At 46.7% G+C, this 12576-nt stretch overlaps 1 protein-coding gene across 1 annotated transcript in view; it reads left to right on the top strand.

The window, feature by feature from the left end:
• Pde6b (phosphodiesterase 6B) overlaps nt 1-12576 on the top strand; it is a 45259-nt gene that overhangs the window by 29036 nt on the left and 3647 nt on the right. Inside the window, exons 4-17 of the mRNA XM_048447038.3 lie at nt 4253-4393; nt 4480-4554; nt 5044-5108; nt 5791-5857; nt 6131-6178; nt 7331-7480; nt 7763-7906; nt 8630-8695; nt 9760-9906; nt 11034-11141; nt 11380-11489; nt 11690-11777; nt 12219-12319; nt 12418-12525. Of these exons, the coding sequence (XP_048302995.1) occupies nt 4253-4393; nt 4480-4554; nt 5044-5108; nt 5791-5857; nt 6131-6178; nt 7331-7480; nt 7763-7906; nt 8630-8695; nt 9760-9906; nt 11034-11141; nt 11380-11489; nt 11690-11777; nt 12219-12319; nt 12418-12525 (1418 nt within the window). The remainder of the gene's footprint in view (nt 1-4252; nt 4394-4479; nt 4555-5043; nt 5109-5790; nt 5858-6130; nt 6179-7330; nt 7481-7762; nt 7907-8629; nt 8696-9759; nt 9907-11033; nt 11142-11379; nt 11490-11689; nt 11778-12218; nt 12320-12417; nt 12526-12576) is intronic.

Here is a 12576-nt window from a genome sequence, read left to right as displayed (position 1 = left end):
TCAGGGTCTTCAATTTGTATATCTTGACTCTTAAGTAAGAATAAGAGAGAGAGAGAGAGAGAGAGAGAGAGAGAGAGAGAGAAAGAACTAAACCCCAAAACCTGCCCCAATGACACACCTCCTCCAAGGCCATACCTCAGTACCTCATAATATTTCTCAAACAGTTCTTGAGAGAATATATAAGTTCTACCAACTTATATATTCAAATATATAAGACTATGAATGCCATTATCATTCAAATCACCACATTGGGCTTTGGAGACTCAGTTCAGACCTATGAGGAAATATTCCTGAATGCAGTCCTCCTATGGGGAAGTTTTGCTAGAGAGACAGATTGTCCTCCTATTGGGGTCATCCAAAAGAATTGATATCATGTAGATGTTGTTACTAAGGCCCAGAGGCATCACCCCTGGACCCTCCACTTCTCATCCCTGTGACTCATACTAACCATAGATTTCAAAATAGATCACAAAGCTGTAGTAATCAAAACAGCCTAGTACTGTTATAAAAATAGCTCAGTCACTAGGAAATGAGCTCAGAAATGGGGCCTAATCAATAAATTTTTCCACAAAAGTACGAAGATCACACAATAGGGTAGAGGTCAGTGAATGGCACTCTTCACATACTGCAGAAAGAAAATAAACCTGATCTTAACTCTTGAGTAAGAGCCAGTTCAAAGGGGACAATAGGATGAAGACTTGGAAATAGAAAATATAGGGGGAAAGTTTCCCATATTTTAAAGTCAAGAAATTCATGTGGGCTTGAAATCCAACATTCTTGAAATCCAAGTGCTCCTATGGCTTTGCCCTGGGTGCCATTCCTCTGAGGCTCTGGTACTGGCCTTAGACACTCCTCTTTTGCTTACAACCAAGGATGCTCTTTTTGGCATCAGAATTGGGGTAAGCCTGAGAGGGCTATGGGATATGAGTTCATCAGACCCAAGATGGACAGACAGGAAGAAGGCCCCAAGGAAGGCCCATGGAGAAGGGGGTCTTCTCTGGACTAGGCCTCTGAAAGTCGGAGGACTGAAAGTCGGAGGACTGACTGGGCTGGTGGATGGATGCCTTGAGAGACTTGAGTTTGAGAATCCATGTTCTCACGGCCCAATATAGTATGAGGGCTGGCTTATTGAAGTTTCTGTCCCATCCAGTACCCCACAACCGGCAAGCCACAAGAAAAATTACACACAGGACTCCATAAGGTTATAAACTGATTGGCCCATTAGGTCAGGCTTCTTGTTAACTCTTATAACATATATTACCCCATTATCCTTATCTATGTTAGCCACATGGGCTCAGTACCTTTCTCAGTGTGACAGCTTACATGTTGCCTCTTCGGTGGTCTGTGCAGGAATGACTGAGGGAGTTTCCTGCTTCCCAGAATTCTCCTGTTCTCATTGCATCACCTCTACTTCCTGTATGGTTTTCCCGCCTATACTGCCTGCCTGGCCAATCAGCGTTTTATTAAAATATGATTGACAGAATATAGACAATTCTCCCGCATCATTTCCCTCTTTTTTTTTTAAACAAAGGAAAATACCCATAGTCCATTTGTTGGGAATGTGGGCGTAGTATTTCAGGCTACTTCCTGCTGGTTGGGGGCGCTGATAATCTTATGGGGACCTAAAGAAAATTTAGAATTATCATCAAGTCCTGACTGGAGTATCCTGTGAGTCTTGATCATCTCAGGCAGCAGTCTTGAATCTGTTCTGGATGTAGAATTCAGACATCTGGGCCATCTGTTCCTGTTGGAGATTTCTCAGGTGGCCTTCCTTGTTCAAACTGGATTTTTCTTAACTCTGAATAAATCCAGAGCCTCTCGTTTTCTGTGGAAACAAAAGCAGAATCTCTTCTCCAAAGTAGCATACCTTTTGACTTCAATTTTGAAGCCAAGGTATTTTCAAAATATCTATATTGGATTAATTCAGCAGCATTTGTAAACAAAAGTCTTTTAGCAGCTGTTGCTCCTTCCTCAGCATTCAAACAATTCAAAGAGAGCATAATAACATACAGTATCAAGATTCTCTGTGTATTTTCCATCTTTATGCGACTTTATTTCAACCTCTATTTCTTTTATTTTTACTTTTAACTTTTTGAGACAGGTTCTCTGTATATCTTTGTCCTGGAATAACTCTGTAGACCAGGCTGTCCTTGAACTCACAGAGATCTGCTTGTCTCTACCTCAACAGTGCTGGGATTAAAGGCATGTGCTACCACACCTTGAACTCACAGAGATCTTCTGTCTCTGCCTCCCAGGCATTGGATTTAAAGGTGTGTGTTACCACGCCTTGAAGTCACAGAGGTCAATATGCCTCTGCCTCCTAGGCATTGGGATTAAAGGTGTGTACCACCACACCCTATATCTCCCTTTCTTTCTTTTTTATTTTTAATGACTTTAACCTTTTAGCCTGCATATATTTTTAATATACTGTAAACCATTTAGAGGTTTTCTTTGTCTTTGAATCTCTTTTTACTGTATATCTCTGCTTTTCTGACCACATGAGTCTTTAATTTACCAAGCAATATCGGTAGGACTAAAGCCGTGGCTTTGACAGCTAGATCCAGCCCATTCCTTAGCTTTCCAGCATCATGGCTGAGATACCAGCCAGAGCTGTGTTCACTGCCACAACTCTATGGCGTTTCAAGGTCCTTGCTAGCAAGCAAGCTGCAGCATTCTGCTCACAGACCACACTCAGTCGGACTGCCTGCCTGAAAGAGTCAGAGATTGCCTTGGCAGAACAGCCCAGAAAGCCGACATTTTAAAACAGCACAGCTTTTTTCCTGCTACAGCTTAAAACCGAAAAGCATGCGTTCAGCTTTTCATCAACACCGTTTAAGTGTTTCGTGGCAGGACCTCTTAATGAGCTGCAAGGTTTTGCAAATAAAGCTGAATCAGGAAGCCTCTCTTAGATGAGAGCCTTGCTTGCCTCTAGCAAGCAAAGTAGACCCGAGAAATTGCTGCTACCTACAAAACATGCTTTACTCTATTCTTTCCCAAGCTTTCTCAGGCTTTCTGTGGATTCAGTTATCCACGTCTGGGTGCCATATGTAGTATGAGGGGCCGGCTTGTTGGGGTTTCTGTCCCGCCCAGTACCCCAACAAGCCAGCAAGTCCCAAGGAAAATCACACGGAGTCTCCATAAGGTTATAAACTGATTGGCCCATTAGGTCAGGCTACTTATTAGTTCTTATGACTTATCTTAACCCATTATTCTGATCTATGTTAGCCACATGGGCTCAGTACCTTTCTCAGCTGGACAGGTTACATGCTGCCTCTTCAGTGGTCTGCACAGGAATGACTGAGGGAGTTTCCTGCTTCCCACAATTCTCCTGTTCTCATTGCATCACCTCTACTTCCTGTATGGTTTTCCCGCCTATACTGCCTGCCTGGCCAATCAGAGTTTTATTAAAATATGATTGACAGAATATAGACAATTCTCCCGCATCAGCCCAGGCTTGTGAAAGGAGATTCTGACAGCTGGTCTGGACCTATGTAGTTATTAACAAAAGTCACTTTCAAATTTACTTTGCTGAGACATGAAAGTGTCCGCTGTTTACACTGCAAACCATGGTGCTCCCTGGGCTACACGCAGAGTAGATGAGAACGGTTATTTGGATCTTTGCCTTTGACGTCCACAATGACTTCAGTTTCTACTCATTTGCTCATTCACTGAGAACGAAGCCAGCACCAGGTAGTAAGTGTCAGCAATACACCCCAAGTAGGCCTGGAGATCTCATCTTTCAGTGGGTTTCCCAAAGCCAATACCAGGTAGTAAGTGTCAGCAACACACCCTAAGTAGGCCTGGAGATCTCATCTTTCAGTGGGTTTCCGGGTTCCCTCTGGAGTCAAGACACGAATAAGCCTGTATTCACAGAAAACCTTGACACCAATCAGTGTCCTTCTGGGATTCAGGGCCAGCTGGGCACTCTGTAGGAATTACGCTTTTAGTGTTTGTTATGCCAAGACTGAGGGGACCTGCAAAGCTTCAGAGGTGTGTGTGCGTATGTGGGTGTGTGCGCGTGTGTGTGCATGCGCATGTGTGTGTATGTGTGTGTGCATGTGTGTATGTGTGTATGTATGTGAGCATGTGTGCGTGACTGTGTGCATGTGTGTATGTGTGTGCATGCGTGTACACATGTGTATGTGTGTGCATGTGTGTGAGTGTGCATTGTGTGTGTGCATGTGTGTGTGTGTGTGTGCCTATACATTCTCTCTCTGGCACTCATACTCATAGCAGAATGTCACCCCTACAGGTGCTGCTTTGGTCAGCCAATAAGGTATTTGAAGAGCTGACAGACATCGAAAGGCAGTTCCACAAGGCCTTCTACACTGTCCGGGCCTACCTAAACTGTGACCGGTACTCAGTGGGTCTCCTGGACATGACCAAGGATAAGGTGAGGTCTCAAATTCTCAGGTGCCTCCTTCCTATGGTGGCACAGTTCACAGACTGAGCATTCCTCCTCTCTTCTTCTCTGCCCAGGAATTCTTTGATGTCTGGCCTGTGCTGATGGGGGAAGCCCAGCCATACTCAGGCCCACGGACACCGGATGGCCGGGTAAGTCAAGCTGATAGGTGGCAAGTATCCCATAATGGGGCTACCCTGAAAAGGAAATAGAGTAGCCTCAAGTACCTACCTGCTCTCATTGCCTGCACTGCCCAATGAAGGCACTAGATCCACTTTAGTTTGCCGGAGTTCCTATAAACATTGTGACATGCTTGCACATGAATTTTAGTGTATGTGTGGAGTATGGTCCCAGATGGTGTGAGGTTAAATGTGATAAAGGAAAAATAGATCTAAACCTGGATGCACAATACACATCTATGAGTATGAATGCCAGAGAGAATGTATGGGTACACACACACACACATACACACACACACACACACACGCATAATTACATGGGTGCTGTGCATGTGTCCATCTGTGGATGTGTATCTTTGTGCATGGATGTGTCTGGGTAGGTGCTATTCTCTTTTCCCTTTAACAAAGACTCTACTGAGAAGCTGACCAGGAGTCCCTACACTGATGTGTTTTGTTTCTTAGGAAATTGTCTTCTACAAAGTCATTGATTATATCCTCCATGGCAAGGAAGACATCAAAGTCATTCCGTAAGTGCTGGGGTTTGACAAATGGTTCACTCCAGAATGGAACATCCCCAAAACCAACCTCTGGATTAGCCATCTCTAGGGTGTCTATGTAGAGCCAGCATGGCCTTCCCAGCACAGTGAGGAGGAACACGGGCAAAGGAAGAGGGAAGTGACCAACCTAAAGCATTTAGATATCTGAAGTAGATATCTAGGGAGTCGGGTGAGCTGTCCAGAAGGCCCCAGCAGCAGCAACTCAACCATCTCAGCCCTGATAGGAAAAGCCTCTACAAGCTGAGGCCATCATCACACTCCAAAGGAAAGTCTGGTACAGAGCACAGGTCTAGAGGGACAATGGTCCTATGTTTATGTGACCAGTGACCTCATGAACCTATAAGCCTGTCAACATCCCAAACAGGCTCCAAGAAAGAAGTAGAATTCAGGTATCAGGACTGCAGAGCAGGTAGCTAACACTGACTCTCTAGAGGCCAGCTGAAGTCAGGAACCTCCAGGCAGGGAGGAAACCCTGCAAAATGAGGAGGTCCAACATGGCAGAATGGAAGGAACCTCCTCCTGGCCTCCTCAGTCCTCATCACTTTCCTACCTCTCCCACCTGAGCTCAGAAAAGGGCATGAAGTGAACTCAGACGCTGATTCATCTCACAATCTAAGCCTCTATTCCTCTGACCTCTGCTCTTTCCCCACAGCACACCGCCAGCGGATCATTGGGCCCTGGCCAGTGGCCTCCCAACCTATGTAGCAGAAAGTGGCTTTGTGAGTGCCCCTCCAGGCCCTGGTCTGTCCTTGCCAGTGCTGCAGTGCCTGCTGGCCTGCTACCTCCTGCTACCCCCTGCTAGCCCTTCCTGCTGGCCTGCTACCCCCTGCTACCCTCTGCTACCCCTTGCTACCCTCTGCTAGCCCTTCCTGCTAGCTGCTACTCACTGTGCCCAGTTAGAAGCTCCCCTCTCATAGAGAAGGCTAAGTAGACTAGTGTTTGTGTCTACGCGTTCAGTTGCTCAGAGTGAAATTGCTTCTGATCCTTCCCAGATCTGTAACATCATGAATGCTTCAGCCGACGAAATGTTCAACTTTCAGGTAATCTGCCTCCTCCTTGTAAGACACTGCGTTTTACTTGAAAAGAGGGTATTTTGTTTCAGAAATAGTGGATTGCATTAGGTTTTTCCACGTCAGGAACAACTTTATGGGGCTGGGGAGGTGGCTCAGTAGGTAAAGTGTTTTCTACGCATTACTACCCATTACTCAGAAGGCTGAGGCAGAAGGATTGCTGCAAATTAACCCAAAGTCAACCTGGACTCAAAAAGCAAAAGAAAAATAAAAGAACAATTTCATTCTCAGTGACTAAGAAACATACCGGAAATGTGTATTTGTGCTTCCAGGTCTATAACTGGGGTGATTTTATATGGGTTCAATTAGAATCTGTTGGTCTTGGCTAGACTCAGGTGATCTTGTCTTAGTCTCAGGTGACCTGATCTGATCTCAACTGATCTTGACTGGACTCAAGAAAGCTTATCTGGGCTAAGTAGATTCTGTCTGGTCTCATCTGGTCTAGTCTGGACTTAGTTTAGCTTCACTGGGTTCATCTGGGCTCAGTTGTTCAAGAGAAGTCAGCTAATCTTTGGGCTCACTCAACCCTGGCAGGACTCAGCTGAATTTTCTTTGGTATCCGCTTGGTTGAACCTGGTCTGGCGAACTTCTCTGGCCTGGGCCTAGGAAGGGTTTAGAGTTTCTCTGCTCTCCCTGTCTTTATCCGGGGTTTGGGTAAACATGACCAGGGCCACATAGCACTTTCCTGAGGGAGGTCATGTTAGTAGGAACATGCTTGTCACAACAGCCTCTTGTAAGAACAGGTCAAAACATACTGTCCTTATTTCACATTGGAAGACATAATACACCAACTATATAATGTTCAAAGTTCAATGTAAAGTGGAAATGTGGGTTCATTTGTTGAGCAATTAGTAAGAGCTTTAAGAGCAAGGCTTCTAAGAAGTACTGGCGGAGACTAAGTACTCATGTGCCCTTGACATTTGCTACGGTGGGAAAATAGCTTCCTCCAGCCCATAAAACGACGACACAAAGCCTATGAACATAAATTCACAGACAAGTAAGAGTGAAGAGAAAGTATTCACGCTCTGAGAGCAGAGAAACCGAGGTCTACCACCACCACCCCAGGCACCAAGCCTTACCAGACCACACTTGAAACAGCCTTTCTCTCTCTGATCCCTGCAGCAGGGGGCCCTGGATGATTCTGGGTGGGTGATAAAGAACGTTCTCTCCATGCCCATTGTCAACAAGAAGGAGGAGATAGTGGGGGTAGCGACCTTCTACAACAGGAAAGACGGGAAGCCTTTCGATGACCAAGATGAAGTTCTCATGGAGGTAAATATCCAGTACCATACATGGACAAAGGTGTCCATCTATGATGTTATGGGGCATCAATGAGCATTGCCCCTCTCCGCACACATCTGGACCCTGCTTAGCACTGAGTCCGAGAGAAGGGACAAGGATAGTTTCCCGAAGTTCTATCTCTGGAGACCTCATTCAGAGGCATCCACTGTGCCGCAGCAGTGTGGGAAACTGGCCACTGAGTCACAGGTGTAGAACACGGAAAGCATTCACCAGGGTGACTTGCTCATGGGGGACACTGTTGTCTCCCTCCAGTCTCTGACACAGTTCCTGGGATGGTCAGTGCTGAATACCGACACCTACGACAAGATGAACAAGCTGGAGAACCGTAAGGACATCGCCCAGGACATGGTCCTGTACCATGTGCGGTGCGACAAAGACGAAATCCAGGCAATCTTGGTAATGTGCCTGGCGTTCTATGGGGCCCCTCTGGGAAGGAAGGGAGATCTTTGATAACGGCATGTCTTTGGGACCCAGGCTATGTCTAACTCTAATACTGCATACACACTGTACAACCCAGACACTCCCTGTGTCTCATCCTAAGCAGTGAGCAGGGGTGACCAGAGCCTGCCTAGCCCATCATTATTCCATCTGTAATTCGTGTGTGTCACTAAGGACAGCACAGGAAGGAAAGTTAGGGTTCCCGGAACTGATCACTTATGCCTGGAATTGAGGGTGTCTGAGCACAAGGAGACCGCTGTCCTTCAATGAACAGGAGCCGTGTGTTCAACATGTTCCATGACGGCACACCATCATTCTGGTACATTTCCTGGGTGAAGGTGATGTTGCCACTGTCACACGGGTAAAGGTGACACCGCCACTGACACACTTATGGATGGGAATGATACTGCCATCCTGTCACATGACGTGAAGATTGACAGCCACTTTTTTATAGTCATAGGGTAAAGGTAATACTATCGTCCTGTCCCTTGTGGGGGAATGGTAATGAGTTCTCTATGTGACATTTGTGGAATGAAGGGGTTACTGTCACTCTGTCATTCCTGGGGTAAGGGTGATACTGTCAGCCTATCGCATGGGGTGCGGGTGATGCTGTCACTCTGGCGTATAGGGTGAAGTGACACTATCACTCAGTCCCACAACTCACCTGTCACTCTCTGTTAGCCAACAAGGGATCGCCTGGGGAAAGAGCCTGCTGACTGTGAGGAGGATGAGCTGGGGAAAATCTTGGTGAGAACCTGCTTCCAGTGGACACAAGCTGCTCTCATGAGTGGCAGGAGGGAGCCCTGGCACACACGGCATCCTCTTGTGACGTTAGTGTTACCTGTGTAGGAATGTCAACACTTCCCAACAGAGGTGACAGTATTGACTCTGAGAGTGTCCAGCTGGAGTCTACTTGATACCTGCCCTGCTGAATGTCTCTGTCTGCCTTCCTGCCTCCTCTGTGTTTCCCAAAACCATACATGTTTTAGCTTGTGCAGGCACAATTTGGGTCAAGTGTCTATCTGTGCTACCTCCCTACAGGAGTAACCAGGGGCTACATCCCCTAGTTTAGATATATCTGTGTTCATGTATTTATATACTTCTGTGTGCACGTCTGTATTCGTGCATGTGTGTGCATAACTTAACAGTTATGGGACACCTACCTTTTTCTGTCACCTGTGTGATTTACCTGAATCACCAGAGATGTTTGTTTTACTGAATAATTTTGGAGCATATTGATGCATTCAACGTGTTCTGAGTACCAATGACTCTGTGCACCGTGAGTGTGCACATATGTTCCCATGTGTCCAGATGGGTGGGTCTGAATCTATGTATGTGCCTCTATAACTTTTTGTGTACATATCTTTATGTTTGCTTTTCCAACATCAGTGCTACCAAGTCAGTCAAGCGTCTCGCAGGCCAGTCACCTGGCAGGTGGAAACAGTGCAATAGGATGGGTTGGGGCAATGTGAGTGGTCTAGCTATAAATTTGAGTAACTGGAAGGCAGACATCAGCAGAGATACCTGAGTGTCTTCCTGGACAAAGGTTCAGAAAAAAAAGAAAGGTTAAGCAATGAGGACCCTAAGAGAGACATACATGGATCTAATCTACATGGGAAATAGAAAAAAACAAGATCTCCTGAGTAAAATGGGAGCATGGGGACCTTGGGATAGGGTTGAAGGGGAGGGGAGAGGTAGGGAGTGGAGCAGAGAAAAATGTAGAGCTCAATAAAAATCAATTTAAAAAAAAGGTTAAGAACCATTGGGGGTGTGGTAGACCTGCTTCCCTCAGCCCACAATCTATCTTACAGAAGGAAGAACTCCCAGGGCCTACCCAGTTTGACATCTATGAGTTCCACTTCTCCGATCTGGAGTGCACCGAGCTGGAGCTAGTCAAATGTGGCATCCAGATGTACTATGAGCTGGGTGTAGTCCGCAAGTTCCAGATTCCCCAGGAGGTGGGAGATAAGAGGAGGTGGGGGGAGTGGTTAGTGGTTACAGCTCCCTGAATAGGTGAAGGGCATGTGGTGGAGGGGGGTGGTCCATGGGTCCCACGGACAGTGTTGGTGGCAGACATGTCCATCACAGAACCGGTGAAATACAGCAAATATGCCTAGAATAAGGGATTGGATGGATGGACGGACAGACGGACAGACGGATGGATGGAGTGATAGATGGATGGATGGATGGATGGATAGATGGATGGATGGATGGATGGACAGATGGATGGATGGATGGTTTATTAGGTGTTCCAAACAACATTTTTATTGTGGCAACATAGGATCCTGAGGGAATTGCAGCAGCTGCTCACTAGAATAGAATGCGCATAGCATCCTTTAGGTTTGCCTACAGGAGAGCCCTCAGGGATCACCACTGGGAGGAAGGGAAGCTTATTCCAGCTCAGAGCCCTCCATTCTCCTCCCTCCCAGGGCTTCTCACTCTGTCATGCATCCAACCTCCACACCTGTGTCCCCATAGCCCACATGAAGAATAAATAATCTCTCATGCTCCCCAGAAAACAAGAGTGACAGGCTGGTGTTTCAGAAAGGATTTTTTTTTACTAAATTTTAAGTAAAATAAAACAGAAAAATTATTTTAAAAACAGTACCAGAATAAAAATATTTCCAAATAATTATTTGACCCTAACTATCATAATGGAAATATTAGTGTGTTCCCTTAGCCTGCATTCTTTCTTGAAGAAAATGTCCAGGTGCTCCACCTTCCTGCTCATAGACCACATATCTGACCCATTCAACAGATGTTTCTGTTTGTTTTGTTTCTCAAAGTATCCCACATCCCAAGGGTCCTCTTCCCACTGTGGGTCTGGGCCAAGGAGATAGAGGTATCAAATTTATAATGGCTGGAGCTATTCTTAGCTCTACTGCATGAGAGCCCTTCTCAAACAGGAAGGGGCTAAAAGGAACAAGGAGCAAGGGCTCTGAGGCCAACAAGATGGAAGTAGAAAAATGGGTATGACCAGCTCCACAGCAAGCAGTCTGGGAGGCTTGGGTGGATTCTCACATGGTGTTGTTGTTGTGTGACTCATGTGTGACTTCCAGAGCCTACATGTCCTCTGTTCCCCCAGGTCCTGGTGCGGTTCCTGTTCTCTGTCAGCAAAGCCTACCGGAGAATCACCTACCATAACTGGCGCCATGGGTTCAATGTAGCCCAGACCATGTTTACACTACTCATGGTATGTATGTAAATGGGATGGGGTGAGATGACTCATGGGGCTGAGGCAAAGACCACAGATAGCTACCTTCAGGTCCAAGGATACCCATTGTTCTTGTCCAGTCCTGGAAATGGGTGGAGGGAACCTGGGTGGGCAAAAGAATGGGCTTGGGCTAGCCCCACAGTCCCTTAAACCTCTGCTTTCTGGAGTCAAAGAGTTGGGTCAGTGGCAGGACCCAGAACTGGACTTCTCCCCACAGACAGGCAAACTGAAGAGCTATTACACAGACCTGGAGGCCTTTGCCATGGTTACTGCTGGCCTGTGCCACGACATCGACCATCGTGGCACCAACAACCTGTACCAGATGAAGTAGGCTGTGGGAGGGCAGGCTCATGGTGGGCATGGTAAACCATAAATCAAGCTCCCTTAGGGTTAGTCTTTGCAATCTGGCAATCAGTACTGAGAGGGGCCACCTTGAAGGTAAAGTGCCAGGTGGGTCAGACCTCATCCCAGACTGCCTTCTAACATTGTTTTTGTTGTGTCTTCTTTTTAAACAAAATATGCAACAGATCCCAGAATCCTCTAGCCAAGTTACACGGCTCCTCAATTCTAGAACGGCACCATCTGGAATTTGGGAAGTTTCTGTTGGCAGAGGAGGTTTGTTCCTGATTTGGTGATATGTCTTCCTTTGGGCTGTGGCAGACAGGCAGGAGACCCTGGGAAGTGTGGGTTTACCAGTGTGAGGTGATATGGGACAGGCTCCTATCTAGAGATGTTCCCACAGCAGGTAGAGTTGCTTTCAAGGGGCAGTTGCCAGGAATGGCCACTAGTAGGTACAACAGATCATGGAAATGGACAAAGATATCTGACCCAGGACACTCCCAGGAAGAGGACAGACACCAAAGGAGGACAAGGATGTCTATCCTTGCTTGGAGACGTAGCCATAAGATTGATCTGGGGTCAGTATTGATCTGGGATCATGTAAACAAAGGCCAGGTTAGAGTGAGGGGAGTAGACAGAGTAGGCCCTGAGAGTCAAAACCAAGGGTACCCCAGGCAACACCTACCACAACCCGACACCATCTGGTGGTCCCCACAGAGCTTGAACATCTACCAGAACCTGAACCGGCGGCAGCACGAGCATGTGATCCACCTCATGGACATTGCCATCATCGCCACTGACCTGGCCCTCTACTTCAAGTAAGAATGCATTGGGGCAGGAGTCTGGGTGGAGCCCTCAGCCGACATAGACAGCAATGACCACTCTGTCACCTCTTCCCCCCTCCTTTTGGGACCAGGAAAAGAACAATGTTCCAGAAGATTGTGGATGAGTCCAAGAACTATGAAGACAAGAAGAGTTGGGTTGAGTACTTATCCCTAGAGACAACACGAAAGGAGATAGTCATGTAAGTGATAGGTCTATTGTTGGTCAGTTAGCCCTGCAGACCTCCCTAACC

Source organism: Myodes glareolus, chromosome 8, assembly GCF_982192425.1.
Source record: "Myodes glareolus chromosome 8, mMyoGla1.1, whole genome shotgun sequence".
Classification (NCBI taxonomy): Eukaryota; Metazoa; Chordata; class Mammalia; order Rodentia; family Cricetidae; genus Myodes; species Myodes glareolus.
This window is presented reverse-complemented; position numbering and strand designations above follow the sequence as displayed.